The following is a 16887-nucleotide window of genomic DNA, read 5'->3' as shown; positions in this document are numbered from 1 at the left end:
CGCGGTGGCTGACACCTGTAATCCCAGCACTTTGGGAGGCTGAGGTGGGCGGATCACCTGAGGTCGGGAGTTTGAGACAAGCCTGACCAACATGGAGAAACCCCGTCTTTACTAAAAATACAAAATTAGCTGGGCGTGGTGGCACATGTCTGTGATCCCAGCTACTGGGGAGGCTGAGGCAGGAGAATCACTTGAACCCGGGAGGCGGAGGTTGTAGTGAGCCAAGATCTCACCGGCAACAAGAGCAAAACTCCGTCTCAAAAAAAAAATCTAAGAACCAAATATATCAGAGAATGTTAAATTTTTTGGGTATGATGATGATATTGTAGTTACATAGGGAAATATCCTTATTCTTAGGAGATACATACTGAAATATTTAGAGCTGAAGTACCATGTCAGCAACTTACTTTCAAAAAGTTCATTCAGCAAAAAGCTGGGTGCAGTGGCTCACACCTGTAATCCCAGCACTTTAAGGCAGGCAGATCACTTTGAGGTCAGGAGTTTGAGACCGGCCTGGCCAACATGTTGAAACCCTGTCTCTACTAAAAATACAAAAATTAGCCAGGCATGGTGGCACACACCTATAGTCCCAGCTATTCAGGAGGCTGAGGCAGGAGGATCACTTGAACTCAGGAAGCAGAGGTTGCAGTGAGCCAAGATCGCACCACTGCACTCTAGCCTGGGCAACAGAGCAAGACTCAATCTTAAAAAAAAAAAAAAAGATGTTAGGCCAGGTACAGTTCAAGCCTGTAATCCCAGCACTTTGGAAGGCCAAGGTGGGAGGATGGCTTGAAGTTATGAGTTTAAGACCAGCCTTGGCAACAAGCAAGACCCTGTCTCTTCAAAAAAAATTTTTTTAATTAGCCAGGTGTGGTGGTACATGCCTGTAATCCCAGCTACTTAGGAGGCTGGGCAGGAGGATCGTTTGAGCCCAGGAGTTTAAGGCTGCAGTGAGCCATGATTGTGCCATTGCACTCCAGCCTGGACAACAGAGACCATGTCTCTAAAAAAACAAAGGCGAGAGAGAAAAGAAAAGAAAAGATTTTTAAAAGAAGCTAAAGACTTCTAAAAAAAAAAAAGAAAAAGAAAAGAAAAACGATTACCAAGCACTTACTAAAGATGTTAGTTACAGGGCTGGGCACAGCAGCTCACACCTGTAATTCCAGCACTTTGGGAGGCCAAGGCAGGAAAATTGCTTGAGCCCAGGAGTGCAAGACCAGCCTGGGCAACACAGTGAGACCCCACCTCTATTTAATGAAATAAATCAGTTTCAAAAGTTAGTCTTTATCCGTCCATACCTTCAGCCAGCCCATACCAGGAATGGGCAGCTTGACAGCTTCAGGTTGTTGAAGGCCTGGACTCAACAAAGCTTTGCGTAGCTAGCGGGGCTGTTCTGAGCTTGGAAGCGCCCAGCAGTAACCTCTCCCTTTCCCGTGTCTTTGCTCTCCAGTTCCGAGAGGAACCCGTGCAATAGCTCGGTGCCGCGTGACCTCCGGCGGCCGGCCAGCCTCATCGGCCAGGAGGTGGTTCTCGTCTTCTTTCTCCTGCTCTTGTTGGTCTGGTTCCTGAATCGCGAATTTGAAGTCAGCTACCGCCTCCACTACCACGGAGACGTGGAAGCGGATCTTCACCGCACCAAGATCCAGAGCATGCGGGACCAGGCAGACTGGCTGCTGAGGAACATCATCCCCTACCACGTGGCTGAGCAGCTGAAGGTGTCCCAGACCTACTCCAAGAACCACGACAGCGGAGGGGTGATCTTCGCCAGCATCGTCAACTTCAGCGAGTTCTACGAGGAGAACTACGAGGGCGGCAAGGAGTGCTACCGGGTCCTCAACGAGCTCATCGGGGACTTTGACGAGCTCCTAAGCAAGCCGGACTACAGCAGCATCGAGAAGATCAAGACCATCGGAGCCACGTACATGGCGGCGTCAGGGCTGAACACCGCGCAGGCCCAGGACGGCAGCCACCCGCAGGAGCACCTGCAGATCCTGTTCGAGTTTGCCAAGGAGATGATGCGCGTGGTGGACGACTTCAACAACAACATGCTGTGGTTCAACTTCAAGCTCCGCGTCGGCTTCAACCATGGGCCCCTCACGGCCGGGGTCATCGGCACCACCAAGCTGCTGTATGACATCTGGGGAGACACCGTCAACATCGCCAGCAGGATGGACACCACTGGCGTGGAGTGCCGCATCCAGGTGAGCGAAGAGAGCTACCGCGTCTTGAGCAAGATGGGCTATGACTTCGACTACAGAGGGACCGTGAATGTCAAGGGGAAAGGCCAGATGAAGACCTACCTGTACCCAAAGTGCACGGATCACGGGGTCATCCCACAGCACCAGCTGTCCATCTCCCCAGACATCCGCGTCCAGGTGGATGGCAGCATCGGACGGTCTCCCACAGACGAGATTGCCAACCTGGTGCCTTCTGTCCAGTATGTGGACAAGACATCTCTGGGTTCTGACAGCAGCACGCAGGCCAAGGATGCCCACCTGTCCCCCAAGAGACCGTGGAAGGAGCCCGTCAAAGCCGAAGAAAGGGGTCAATTTGGCAAAGCCATAGAGAAATACGACTGTGATGAAACAGGAATAGAAGAAGCCAACGAACTCACCAAGCTCAACGTTTCAAAGAGTGTGTGAGGCGGCGCCCACCCGCTGCCCGAGGTGCTCTGTTTGTCGAAACACAATAATATTTGTATTTGGCTGTTGTGCTTTCCAAGTGCCACAGTTGCCCTCCCTGGACGTGGTGTTATGTGGTCATTTCAGCCCTAACTTCTGTGTGGATCACAGTTATTCAGGGTTCGTTTTCATCCATTCTTCCCTTTCGCTCCCTTCCCTGGAAACCCCGCTGCCTCTGGGTCATCCGTTCAGCACGTGGTGGAGAACAAGTGCCTTCAGGGCTGGCCTCGGCCTCGAGTCTCGGGACAGAGGCCGCCAGTGGAGATCATGGCTTTGGGTATTATTTGACTTTTAGAACAAAAGCTGTGGTTAAGATCTCATTTTTATTGCTTTTTCCCACGTCCCACGAGACACTATTTTCGGTTTTCTGGCTAATACCCTGTTTTTGAGCTTATTTTGTTTCTGTCTATGTCACAATGTTCCCCTGCGACCCGACCTCTCTATGTAAGCACACATGCGCACACACACTTGCATTCATGAATCTGATATAAAGTGCCAGTAATCCACCAAGAGGGGGTGCGAAGGGGGCATGTCACAACAGCTCCGCCACCCCCCATTGCCCACCCGCACTTTCCCGAGCACCACGCCCCGTGGTCTGTGGGTGAGCCGCGCTCCCTGCACTGAGCGGGTTTAGGGGCTCCCCCACATGCATGCAGGCCAAGACAGCAAATGCCAGCCGGGCACGACGCCCGTGTGCCCAGGCCTCGGGGGTCTCAGAGCCGCCTCTCACCCCCGACCCTCCACCCAGGGGTCTTCCCGTCGGGAGTGGAGGCGTTGGTCCTGGAAGCTGACTCATCGGAGAGGGAAACACCAAATAAACATCCGAGGTTGCGTTTATTTATTTATTTATTTACCCGGAAGCATGTGCGCTCCCGGGAGGGGTGCTGGGTCCTCAGGGTGGGGGGACATAGCCACAGGGGAGGGCAGTTCCCAGGAAGGTAACCAGATGTCTCTTTTGTGTTTTGGCCACCTGGGGCCGCCCCCAACCTCCCCACCCCAAGAGGGGTCTGAGTGGGACCTCAAAGCATGGCCAGTGCAATTCTGAGGCTAGGGGAATAGAAGAAGCCCACCAGCTGCCCCTGCCACCCACGGGGGCTCCTCCCTGCCGGGGTCCAGCTCAGAACCACGGGGGTCTGGGCCGGCAGCACCGGTGCCATCTTGGCTTCCACAAATTCGAGAAGTTTCTTGGCTGCCTCCCGCTCTCAGATGGCACAGGGCCTATCTGTGGCAGGATTTAATCTGGGGAGCAAATTCCAGCTCTGAGATGGAGTTCTCACACCGTATCTAGGGACAGAGGCATCTGGATGCAAACGCGGGATTTGTCAGGGGCAGAATCCCGAGGGTGGTATGGGAGACCCAGGGGAGCTCCCTCCGGGCAGTTGGCTGCTGGTCCTGTCTGATTATGTTTTGCCATATTGAGTCTGAAGATTGTGTGGAAGTGAACTCGCCCGAGTTGTCCGGTCGGAGTTGTAGCCACTCTTTCAGGGGACCCCGGGACGCCGATGAGGCCCAGGGTGCACTCCTTGTCAGTCTTGCCCGATGTCCCTGTGCGTTTTGCTTTCCGCTGTCAAATCTCACTGTCTCGTTCTCACACCGCATCAAGTCCCCATCATCACTCCTCCTCCCCAAAGACATACAGATTGCCCTCCCCAGCATGAAGAAGTCACAATTCTGACCCGCCACCTCTCCGGGGGCGGTGCCTGGGATGGCCACCCATCAGGACAGCCAGGGCCGGGGTCCCGGCGTCCTGAGGGTCCAGGGCACCTCCCCCCATTAGCTGTAAGGTTTCCCGTCAGGTGTGACTGTCAGTTTGCTGGTCTTCCAATACCGAAGAAAGGGTGGTTGTGACAATACCTCTTGCTTCTAAAGAATGTATTATAAAACACCGCAGATTTTTTTTTCCTTAAAAAACACTACCTGATGCTTTCCTTGTTCGTGGGGATTGTGGTCACATGAAGCTCTTTCTGCATCAGTATTAAGGTGTATATTTGAATGTCCTCCCCTCCCCTTTCCCCTCCAGGCTGTGTAGCTTTGAGGGGCTGGGCGTTTGCTCACGTCCTTGCTGTCTCGCTCAGAACATGCTCCGCAAAGTTCTCCGCACACACTTCTTCCCCATCAAGCCCGTTTCCTTCCCCAACCACAAAGGTGTTTGTGATTCCTCACCCCGGGAAACCAAGGAGCTGCAAAGTGGAGTCTGGTTCATTCCCGTGAAGACTCACCCAGAGCTTAACGTTGTCTTTCAAACACCCTGAGCCTTCCTAAACAGCCAGTGCAGACATTCTCTCTGGGCCACGAAGCCCCTCGGGTCCTCCCCATCCCCTGCTCCGACGCATACCTCAGTGCAGAACCACAGAATCTCTGCAGCAGAAACGCCGTGCATCTCTTGTCTGTTGGCAGCGAGCACATCGTGCTGGAGACACGAGTTTCTAAGCAGCTGGCACGAGGGCTGCTGACGGCATGGGTCGTGCTTCAGGGTGGCAATACCTCTTAGGAACTTAGGGCAGGAAGCAATACTTCAGCATTGAATGTGTGTAAATAGTTGCTTTGAGTTGCAATTGCTATTTTCTTCTCAGTCCCAGCTCAGATCGAATTATATATCCATATATATATATATATATATATATATATATATATATACCATATATATATGGTAAACAAGCACACACAATTTTATCCAATGCAAACAAATGTAGAGCATCAGTTACAAAATCCTCGAATAGCTTGAGAGCCCCACAGGCTCTGCCACACCCGTGACTTCATCCACACTGACGTCACCCGCAGGGGCTCCCCCTGCACATTTGCACACGATCCGGAGAGCCGAAGGCCGCGTGCTTCCTGTCACATGGGCTGTAATCATTTGTAGTTTCCAAAGACACGTCTGCATTTGAATTTCTAGATTTTCGAGGTAAGGAGTTTTTTTTAATTGGTTGTTTGGAAAATCACATCATGCCTAGAATCTGAAATTGAATTAGCAAGAACCGACTGTTTGCATTTTCCATATTTCCTTTTATCTGCTCTTTTTAAATTGTTAATTCTAATAATTTCAAAATGCATTCACTGAAGAAATGGACATTAAAATATTCTAAAATTTAAATATATGATGCCTGGTATTTTCTTATTGAAAAGATGAGCACTGCTTCAGAGAGGAGGGCAGTCTTCCTTGGACATCTCGTGTTTTCTGCGATCTGTGGCTCACCTGGGTGGGTTTGCCTTTCTTTCACGTCATGACTTCAGAAACAGGGCAAGTAGAAAACCCTGTTTGTGTTTATGTTATTTTTTTAATTGGATCTATTTGCTCCAGTTAACTTGAGTTGAAAAGTATTTATTTTTACACAGAATTTTTTAAACAATAAAAGTAAGGTTGCAGGACAAGTTTTGCTTGTGAGATTTTCCCTGTCAGGCCTTCTGAATAGTTTTCTGCAACATCTTTAGAGAAGGAATCGAGGGGAAAAAAGTAGGTTTTCTGAAAAGGAAAGAGTGATTGCAGGTACACAGATCACTGGGGTCCCAGGTGTTTTGAGGAAGTCACAAAGCCACTTCAGAATCTGTTTAAAGTCATAGAGCCTCTTCCCAGAAAAACACACATGCCATTTTCTACACTTCTTGGGAGTTCACCACACTCCCGAATCTGAGGCCAAACTATGGATCTTCCAGGGGTTAGAGCCTCTTCCCCTGTAGGGGTTTTCCTGATGAGTTATTTTTTTTTTTAATTTTTATTTATTTAGACAGAGTCTCACTCTGTCACCCAGGCTGGAGTGCCGTGGTGCGATCTCAGCTCACTGCAACCTCTGCCTCCTGGGTTCAATCAATTCTCGTGCCTCAGCCTCCCTAGCAGCTGGGATTACAGGCATACACCACCACACCTGGGTAATTTTCATAGTTTAAGTAGAGACAGGGTTTCACCATGTTGGCCAGACTGGTCTCGAACTCCTGGCCTCAAGTGATCCGTGCGGCTCAGCCTCCCGAAGTGCTGGGATTACAGGCATGAGCCATTGTGCCCAGACTGGTGAGTTAAGTATTTATGACCAACTTCAGGGCACAAAGATTCTTTTGTAGACTCCACAAAGGGAGCTGAATTCATGGCTTCTGGTGGTTGCTCATGGACTTGCAGGGGGTGCAGCCTCCAGTTGATTCTCTGCTGGAGCCCGGGGCCAATGAGGATGCTATTTGATGAGGTCACTCTCCTCCCGAGTCGTCACTGCAGGCCTCCCTGGCCACCTTTCCAGCTTAGGGAATAACCGTCCTTGCTGCCTTGAGGGTCTTGTAAGAATGGAGGTTTTGTTTGTTTGTTTTTTTTTTTTTTGGAGACAGGGTCTCATTTTGTCACCCAGGCTGGAGTGCAGTGACCATCAGGGCTCACTGCAGCCTTGACCTGCCCTGACTCAGGTGATCCTCCCACCTCAGCCTCCTGAGTAGCTGGGACTCCAGGTGCGCAACACCATGCCCAGCTAATTTTTGTATTTTTTTGCAGAGACGGGGTCTTGCCATGTTGGCCAGGCTGTTCTCGAACTCCTGGGTTCAAGTGATCCGTCCTCCTCAGCCTCCCAAAGTGCTGGGATTACAGGCATGAGCCACCACGCCCAGCCAGAACGTGGGTCTTTCTACTAGAAAGGGCACCCAGGGACTTAGAGGATTTCTCAAACAGCCAAGAAAGGCAGCCTCTAATTTTTGCAGTCAACCCCAGAACTGATCATTTGCGGTTTCTCTTTCATCTGAAATCTTGTTCACGTGGTTGCTTTTCCCCACTATGGGAATCTATCGCTGTGGCCACCTGGAATAGATCCCGCGTACTGGGAAAGTGAAACTAACTGGAGAAAGCCAAGAGGAAGCGATTAAGAAAAAGTACACACTTGCACGCAATGGACATGTACATTTAAAATCTTCCCAAGTGTCTACTTTTATACAGTTCCTTTTTAAAAATTGTTTTTTTAAATAACATGACTCTAAAGAGTTGTTACTGAATATTAGAGTAATTTAAGCTTAGGGAATTCTCGTATCCCTGCTGGCCCTGAAAGTCTGAAGGAGATGTGAGTTAAGTAATCCGCGCGCCTGTTAGAGTCTCATTCAACAGCAGGGATTCTTCATTGTTTTTTTTTCGGGGTGGGGAGGGGTTTGGCTCGCAAAGGCTTTGATAATCTGATGAAGGTTATGGTTCCTTTGTCCAGAAAAAATGCACATAAAAACAACTTTTGATTTTTTTTGTTGTTGTTGTTGTTCCGTTGCTTGGTTTTTTTGAGACAGAGTCTGGCTCTCTCGCCCAGGCTGGAGTGCAGTGGTGCGATCTCAGCTCACTGCAACCTCCGCCTCCCAGGTTCAAGTGATTCTTCTGCCTCAGTTACCTGAGTAGCTGGGATTACAGGTGCTCGTGCCACCATGCCTGGCTAACTTTTGTATTTTTAGTAGAGACAGAGTTTCACCACGTTGGCCAGGCTGATGTCAAACTCCTGACTTCAGGTGATCCACCTGCCTTGGCCTCACAGAGTGCTAGGATTACAGCCATAAGCCACCGTGCCCAGCCTTGATACATGCATTTTTAATCAAAATTATATTTTAGAATTTAATGTGTGAGTTATCTAAATATATTTGAAGAGCTGCTTAAAAAACGTTTCAGTACACAAATATGTTAGTTGAATTATTTCCAACAGATAAGTAACATCCAGCCAGTATTTGTCAAGCGTCTACTGTGTGCCAAATAACGCCCTAAACTCCCTTTACTTAGGTTTTTTAATTTACCTAGGTTGTTAAATTTTCTGCAATACATGAGAGCATTTGAGAAACAGCTGTGATTAGAAGCTGTGCTTGTCCCAGTGGCTTTACCGCTATGAATTCCACTTATAAACTGAAGGGAATTTCCAGATACGAGGAATCAAGTACGGACATTTTTTTTTTTTTTTTTTGAGATAAGAGTCTCACTCTGTCATCCAAGCTGGAATGCAGTGGCTCAATCACAGCTCACTGCAACCTCAACCTCCCTGGCCTCAAGCCATCCTCCTGTCTCTGCCTCCTAAGTAGCAAGGACTACAAGTGCGCACCACTACGCCCTGCTGGTTTTTGTATTTTTTGTGGAGATGAGGTTTCACCATGTTGCTCAGGCTGGTCTCAAATTCCTGGGCTCAAGTGATCCACCCACCTCAGCCTCCCAAAGTGCTGGGATTACAGATGTGAGCCACCGTGCCTGGCCGACATTTTTAAATAGGGCTGTCAACGTCAACCCTAACGCATGCGAGATGATTTTTTTGTCCATGGCTTTATGGAGAATTCAACCTCTTGAATAAAAAGCAACCGAGGCCGGGCATGGTGGCTCCCGCCTGTAGTTCCAGCACTTTGGGAGGCCGAGGCGGGAGGATCACCTGAGGTCAGGAGCTCAAGACTAGCCTGGCCAACATGGTGAAACCCTGTCTCTACTAAAAATACAAAAATCAAATCAGCCAGGCGTAGTGGTGGGCGCCTGTGGTCCCAGCTACTTGGAGGCTAAGGCACGAGAATCGCTTGAACCCAGGAGGCAGAGGTTGCAGTGAGCCAGGATTGCACCACTGCACTCCAGCCTGGGCGACAGAGCAAGATTCTCTCAAAAAAAAAAAAAAAAAAAAAAGTAACAGACGAGAAAGATTCAGAGAAAACAACTGCACCACTTCTGTGTTGGTTCCTTGATGAAGGAGCTCATGGCAGCTGCTGCCCATAAGATCATCTTTTTTTGTTTTTCTTTTTCTTTTTTCTTTTTTTTTTTTTTTTTTGAGACGGAGTTTCACTCTTGTTGCCCAGGCTGGAAGTGCAATGGCGCGATCTCGGCTCACTGCAACCTCCGCCTCCCAGGTTCAAGCGATTCTTCTGCCTCAGCCTCCCCAGTAGTTGGGATTACAGGTGCACACCACCACACCCGGCTAATTTTTTGTATTTTTAGTAGAGATGGGGTTTCACCATGGCTGGGCTGGTCTTGAACTCCTGACCTCAGGTGATCTGCCCGCCTCAGCCTACCAGAGTGCTGGGATTACAGGCGTGAGCTACCGTGCCCGGCCCATCCATTTTATTTTTAAAATTCTTCCCTCGGCAGTGCTTGGGGTCCTGGCAGGAGGGTCCCAGAGCCAGGCAGAACAAACACTGGCTTGGGTTAGCTGGTGAGAGTCTTTCAGGGTAGTGTATCCTCCCGCAGGGCCCCCGCTGCTCTTTGAGGGAAGAGCCGACGGTTGGGGACCCAGACGTCTGTGCTAATCCCCCCCAGCCCGTGCACAGTGGAGGCAGCCCTAGCCCGGCCTCCATCTGCCCTCCCGAGAGCTGCTGTTTCTGTGTCCTGTCTCCCTCTGACCTTCTTTATTTTCTCATCAAACAAAATCCGTGCCCTCTAGGATGAGAGGGAGATGAACGGGACCAGAAGAGTTTGTTTGGATTTGTGCGTGTGATCCTGGGATAACGCAAAACAGGATCGGGAAGGATGTGAAAGGGTTCAGGGAGAGAGGAGCGAAATGCCCGCGCCCCGCCCTGACACCCCGCTCTGCTCAGGACGCCCGGGGGCACAGACATGCTTGTGCCTAGACGCACCTGAACCGCCCCCTAGCCCTGCCCTCCCAGGACCCCCATCCCGAATTCTCCACGGCTTTCTAGCCTTCTCTATCTCCTCCAGAACTGGCCTGTGGGAACCCTCGGGTCTCAGCTCAGCCCAGCTCCAGCTTTGGTTCTGCGTCTCTAGGACATTTATTCTTCTCCAAGGACACACCTGCCTTCCTCAAGCCCCAGGATGCCACGATTTTGCACTCCGCCTGTGGCCTCCACCCCCATTCCGCCATCACCCTCCCCCTCCCTGACTCTAGGACTGTAGATAAACCTTCAGCAACAAGATCATCAGGCACTGCTTTGACTTCAAGAGAATGACTTTTCCGCCGGTAAATTCCGTTTTCACATACGCAAATATGCCTCTACCTGGAAGATAGTCTGCTGTTATACTATGCTTTTCCGCCAACGAGCTCAAAACCCCTGGAGCCTCCTCTGGCCTCAGGTTGCCCCATTGAAGTGTTGGCAGAAGCCTTTTCTGTTTATCAGGTTAGAAAGCCCAGGTTCTAACCTGGGCATCATTGGCCACAGTGTTTTTGCTGGTAACAGCCAGAAACAGAGCACGCTATTACATCCAAACGGTTTCTTTTCCTTCCTCCTCCTTTTCAAGGAAAGAAAGAAGAACCCAGATGGAGGGGGAGGGTGTGAGTTTAATGTCAGGCTTAGACAGTCGTTCAGCAAGTGACCACGAGGAAGAATGTATTTTCCCCCTTCTCCCTCCATCACTCTTTTCATAAGATTCATTGCTTAAATTATGTGTGGAATATTTATTATCTAGTGTATGCTTAGAATGGAGAAATGTTTAATTGCCCAAATAAGCCTGATCTCTGAAAATCCTCAACTTGGTGTCCACAGAGTAACCAAATTATCCAAATGGTCACAGGAGAGAGGCAAGGTTTGCTGCACATTTGTGCCTCCATAGAAAAAACAGATTGCTGGCCGGGCATGGTGGCTCACGCCTGTAGTCTCAGCACTTTGGGAGGCCAAGGCAGGCGGATCACTTGAGGTCAGCAGTTCGAGTCCAGCCTGGCCAACATGGTGAAATCCAGCTTCTACTAGAAAAAAAAAAAAAAATTAGCCAGGTGTGGTGGCATGCACCTGTAATACCAGCTACTTGGGAGGCTGAGGCAGGAGAATCGCTTGAACCTGGGAGACAGAGGTTTCAGTGAGCCAAGATCATGCCACTGCACTCCAGCCTGGGAGACAGAGGGAGACTCCATCCCCAAAAAAAATAAAAAAATAAAAAGCTCATTGCGCTGGTGTCTTGTCCTTCCTGCTGTTTAACAGAAACACAAGATGTCCCTTTAATGCAAAATCAGTTTTCCCTAACTTGTTGATTACACAATAAATTCTATCACAATTCTTTATTGTGTTAGGTAGTTTTTTAAAAGCCCTTATTGTGTATTTCTAGTATTTCAGGCACTTAGAAGGAAAGAAGAGAAATATTACTTGCCCATTTAACTTGAATTATCATAGAATATAATTTGAGATTTTCGTGGCAATTGGAGCTCTCAGGTGAAAAAAAATATGACTTTGCCTGGGTGCAGTTGCTCATTCCTGTAATCCCAGCACTTTGTGGGGTTGAGATGGGAAGATCACTTGAGCCCAGAAGTTTGAGACCTGGGCAACATAGTGAGACCTCGTTTCTACAAATTTTTCTACGAAAAATTTTGTAGAAATTTTTTCTATGAAAAATTTTTCAAAATTAGCCAGGCATGGTGGTGTACACATATGATCCCAGCTACTTGGGAGGCTGAGTTGGGAGGATCGCTTGAGTGCAGGAGGTGAAGCTGCAGTGAGCTATGATCTCACTACTGCACTCCAGCCTAGGCAACAGAGCAAGACCCCAAAACATTTTTTTTAAGCTTTAAAAAAAACTAAATTTTGGCCAGGTGTGGTGGCTCACCCCTGTAATCCCAGCACTTTGGGAGGTTGAGGCAGGTGGATCACAAGGTCAGGAGTTTGAGACCAGCCTGGCCAATATGGTGAAACCCCATCTCTACTAAAAATACAAAAAAATTAGCTGGGCGTGGTGGCATGCACCTATAATCCCAGTTACTCTGGAGGCTGAGACAGGAAAAGTGCTTGGAACCTCTGGGAGGCAGAGGTTGCAGTGAGCCCTGACATCGCGCCACTGCACTCCAGCCTGGGCAACAGAGCAAGACTCCGTCTAAAACAAACAAACAAACCTAAATGAAGGACATCCATAGACTTCTAAAGTCCTCATCCAACCTGATGCCTGGAGACTGGGTTTTGTTTTGGCTTCTTTTTGAATATTGAAGAATGTCATTTATGTGAACTTTCAGGACATTAATTCAATTAAGAGCTAAGAAGATAAGGTGCAACTGTTTTATGTATTTATTTTATAGAGATGAGGTCTCACTATGTTGCTCAGGCTAGTCCCAAACTCCTGGCCTCGGGTGATCCTCTCTCCTCCACCTCCCAAAGTGCTGGGATTACAGGCGTGAGCCACCTCGCCTGGTCCAACTACTTTTTTTTTTTTTAATGAGAGACATTTGAGGCAATTTTTGACGTAATTTTGGATAAAAGCATGCCTTTTTCCTAAAATATTTCAAATGAGACAAAATGAATTTATTGTACGAATCAGATCGTGACCCATATTCTTCTGGGTCACTATTTACTTTTCTTACACAGCCAGTACCAGGGTCCACTTTCTCTCCTTTTCAGCCCCTCATTTCCAAGTTCCCCCATCTCTTCATTCACCTGTCACGGTGGCAGAATGATGACAGGCTCAGACCTGCGTGCTTTGAGAGAAAATCTAGCATGTTCTAGTACGCTAACTTTGTGGCATGACATGTATGCGTGTCCCTCTCAGCCTCTACCTCGGGATAGTTAACAAAACTCCAAAAGAGTTGGCTGTGTTCCCAACCAATGGCTCTGTCACTGCCTCACACACAGGGCCTCCCCATCCGTGTCCACAGTAATCATCGCTGTGGACGGCTCTGCCAAGAGCTCCCCTGTGTGGACGCCAGTGTTGCGGGTGCTCTGAGATGGCCTCTTCCTTCCCTTACTCCTGCAAAGCAGCAACCTCCCAGCATCAACATGCGATGCTGGCCCTCAGCCGGCCCCCTTGGCTTCTTGGTGAACCTCGTGTTCCGTTTCTGACGCTTTTCCTGGTCTGGACCCTACGCACTGGCCCAGAGGGAGACACTCCTAGCCATTCCCTGTAAGCTACCACTAAGTCCCGGAGGTCCCTTCTGGTTTCAGCACCAGGCAGCTGCCCGAGCTGCGAGCTGGGAGTTCTGGGCCTGATCCCGGCTCAGAAAGAGGAACTTCATCCATTTGCTCCTAGGCTGGCCCAGCAGCAGCACGCCAGGCTCTGCCTGGCCCAGAGAGCCCCACCCAATCCCACCAATTGGAATTAGGGGAGGGCAGGGACAGAGCAGAGGACAGGCTGGGAATGCCCAGAAGAGTGGATGTCGAAGCATCGTCGTTCACCAGCACCCAGTGTCTGCAAAGCTCAGCTCCCAGCCTGCCCCGGCCAGCTCAGCGACGCCCGTCCTGCAGCTCTGCGTGTCAGAAGCCACTGGATGGGGTGCGTCAGTGGGGCCTCTGGGTACATCCTCCTCACCCTGCAGCATTAAACCAAAGTGCTAATAATAACACCCAGATGAGTGCCAAGTGGAAAAATCAGAGCCTTACCATCCTCTGTGAAATCCTGAGTCAGTTTCACGCTTTGTAGGCATTTTAGGATTTAGCCATCCCTGACATGATCCAGTTATTCCAATCAAATTCCACCTTCTCAATCCATGCAGCAATCCTCACACCAAAAGCCATTCTGGGAGGCGTAAGAGCTGTGACGCGGCTCTGACAGCGACCTCCCCGTGCTGATGGTCACTTTGTCCCGACGGGTTGCCAGAACCTGATGTTTTTGCTGTTCGTGGTGTTGGATGGCTGCAAAGGGGTGACGGCGGTTCAAGCAGGCTTCTGACTTGTCCGTCATATCCCAAAACTGGCGTTTTTTCCACACACACTGGCTGAAGCTTCCTACCTGTGGGCTTGGGAGCTTGCTAGTCACAGAATAAGGAAATCCACAGGTGTTAAAGAATCCGTCCATTCCAAAAGCGTGGACGGTTTATTTTTAATCATCATGTTTTCTAGAAATTGCTTGGTTTTTATTTCTTTCCTGCCCTCCAACCCTCTTCTTATCCACATTTTCCCATCTTCTCTTTTCCAGAAGACGAGAACCCTGTGGAGAGGGAGACTCCAAGTTTCCCTTCAGTTCACAGGAAGAGAGTTGCCGTGCAGGAGCCTAATTGTAAATTTGAAAAAATTAAAAACTGCTTATGCTCTGTCAGTTACCAAAACCAGGAAGGACTGTATCTGTGAAATACGTATATATTTTTTGAGATGGAGCCTCGCTCTGTCGCCCAGGCTGGAGTGTAGTGGCGCGATCTCGGCTCACCGCAACCTCTGCCTCCCAGGCTCAAGTGATTCTCCTGCCTCAGCCTCCCAAGTAGCTGGGACTATAGGCACATGGCACCATGCCCAGCTAATTTTTGTATTTTTAGTAGAGATGGGATTTCACCATGTTGGCCAGGCTGGTCTCAAACTCGTGACCTCAAGTGATCCGCCCACCTCAGCCTCCCAAAATGCTGGGATTACAGGCATGAGCTGCTGTACCCGGCCTGGTTGTTGCATTTTAATCTACTGAGCCAAGCACCAGGCTCCAGGGACACTGCTACTAGGTGGCCTGTCCTTGGCTCTGATGCAGGCGCTTCCAGGAAGAATGGGCTGCAGCTCTGTGCAGCCTGCCTGTGCTGGGCCAATGTCAGCTCCACTTGCTCGAACAGGATTGGCCAGAACACGCCCTGTGCCTGCGAGCAGCCTTGAATGCCACTGGGGATTTGAGGTTTAGGCGTCCCGTTCCTTGAGCAGGAACCTCTGCAGAAAGGCAATTAGAAGAACAAAGTGCCCTCTCCCTGACGGTCTGTCTCCCTCACACCAAAAAGGAAGGTGAAGCTTCCTTTTTAAGGAGACCCCTTTTTAAGAACCACGGGGTAGCTGCGGTGGTTCACGTCTGTAATCCCAGTGCTTTAGGAGACCACAGTGGGAGGATCACTTGAGCCCAGGAGTTTGGAACCAGCCTTGGCAACAGGGGTTGGAGGCTGCAGTGAGCTATGATCATGCCACTGCACTCCACCCTGGGTAACATAGTGAGACCCCATCTCTACAAATGATATAAAAGGCACCTGGGGGTGGTGGTGCATGCCTGTGGTCCCAGCTATTCAGAAGCCTGAGGCAGGAGGATCGCTTGAGTCCAGGAGTTCAAGGCTGCAGTGAACTGTGATTGTGCCATTGCACTCCAGCTTGGGCAACAGAGCAAGACCCTGTCTCTTAAAAAAAAAGAAGAAGAAGAAACATGTATGAGATACAGCACTGCAAATCTGGTTCCAACTTTCTCTGTGATTTTGCTGGAATTTGTTCAACACTGAGCTCACAGATAGCAGTGAACCAAAACTTGTTTTCTTTGGACTGCTTTGAGCAAAAATAGAAGAAAGGGGCTCATTTTTTTCCAGTGATTTTTTATTTTTCATCAATAGTGCAGATCCAAAGTAAGTATTTATTCACTGGCCTGATTTCCCAATCTTTTAACTTAGAAGTATGATTGCCAGTTTCCTAGGTTTTCAAGAATACATTGAAAACAAGCCGCCAAGCTTAGGAGCCGAGAATCATAGAAAGTTCTGTCCATGTGCTTGGATCAGATTTCCAGCACAAACTGTGATGTGTACATCTCTTAACTCGGAGTTTGACTTTTGTTAGCTGTTGTTGGATGAACAGGTGTGTGCAGAGGATTAGTAACATGATACAAAGAGAGGTTGTACTTCCACTGGGAGGAGAATGGGCATTTGAGTTTTTGTTGTTGTTGTTGTTTAATTTCAGCCCAGCTGTTTAGAAAGAAAATTCTTGCTGTCTTTACCACTTTGTGCTGCACAGGGAGGTGGGAAGAAGGATGTTAGACGTGCGTATTAACAAATGCTCTTATGGCTACATTTTTTGGTCCATGCAAAAAAAAAAAAAAAAAAGTTCGTCTTTTTTTTTATCCAGTTATCAAACTTGTGTAAAAATAAGAAAGTATACCCTTAAATAGAATTGTGCCCTGGAAGGAACCCAGATGGCTCTCTTGAGATTAAAATAGTCATCCCAGCCGGGCACGGTGGCTCATGCCTGTAATCCCAGCACTTTGGGAAGCCAAGACAGGAGGACTGCTTGAGGCCGGGAGTTTGAGACCAGCCTGGCCAACATGGTGAAACCCCCTCTTTACTAAAAATAACAAAAATTAGCTGGGAGTGGTGGTGGGTGCCTGTAATCCCAGCGACTCGGGAGGCTGAGGCAGGACAATCACTTGAACGCAAGAGGCGGAGGTTGCAGTGAGCCAAGATCACGCCATTGCACTCCAGCCTGGGCAACAAGAGTGAAACTCTATCTCAAAAAAAAAAAAAAAAAAAAAAAAACTTAGGGACATCATTCTCAATTTTTTTAAAGGGTACTAGTTTTAGTTTTGATTTACCAATTTATGTTTCCGAGACGTTTTTTCAATTAAATGAGTCACTTTTGAACTATTGTGAGGCACTCATTCTAATTTCATGGCTCTCAGTTTACAGGAACATAACATTTGATGCCAATGAAATTCATTAGA

At 48.9% G+C, this 16887-nt stretch overlaps 1 protein-coding gene across 2 annotated transcripts in view; it reads left to right on the top strand.

Moving 5' to 3' along the window:
- ADCY9 (adenylate cyclase 9) overlaps window positions 1-5782 on the top strand; it is a 151859-nt gene extending 146077 nt beyond the window's left edge. For both annotated transcript variants that reach the window (XM_063699972.1, XM_063699973.1), the window contains exon 11: window positions 1451-5782. In XM_063699972.1, the coding sequence (XP_063556042.1) occupies window positions 1451-2642 (1192 nt within the window). In that variant the 3' untranslated portion in view covers window positions 2643-5782. The remainder of the gene's footprint in view (window positions 1-1450) is intronic.
- Window positions 5783-16887: the final 11105 nt, after the last annotated feature.

This window comes from Gorilla gorilla, chromosome 18 (assembly GCF_029281585.2).
Source record: "Gorilla gorilla gorilla isolate KB3781 chromosome 18, NHGRI_mGorGor1-v2.1_pri, whole genome shotgun sequence".
Lineage (NCBI taxonomy): Eukaryota > Metazoa > Chordata > Mammalia > Primates > Hominidae > Gorilla > Gorilla gorilla.
The sequence above is the reverse complement of the archived record's forward strand: the minus strand, read 5'-3'. Positions and strand labels throughout refer to the sequence as shown.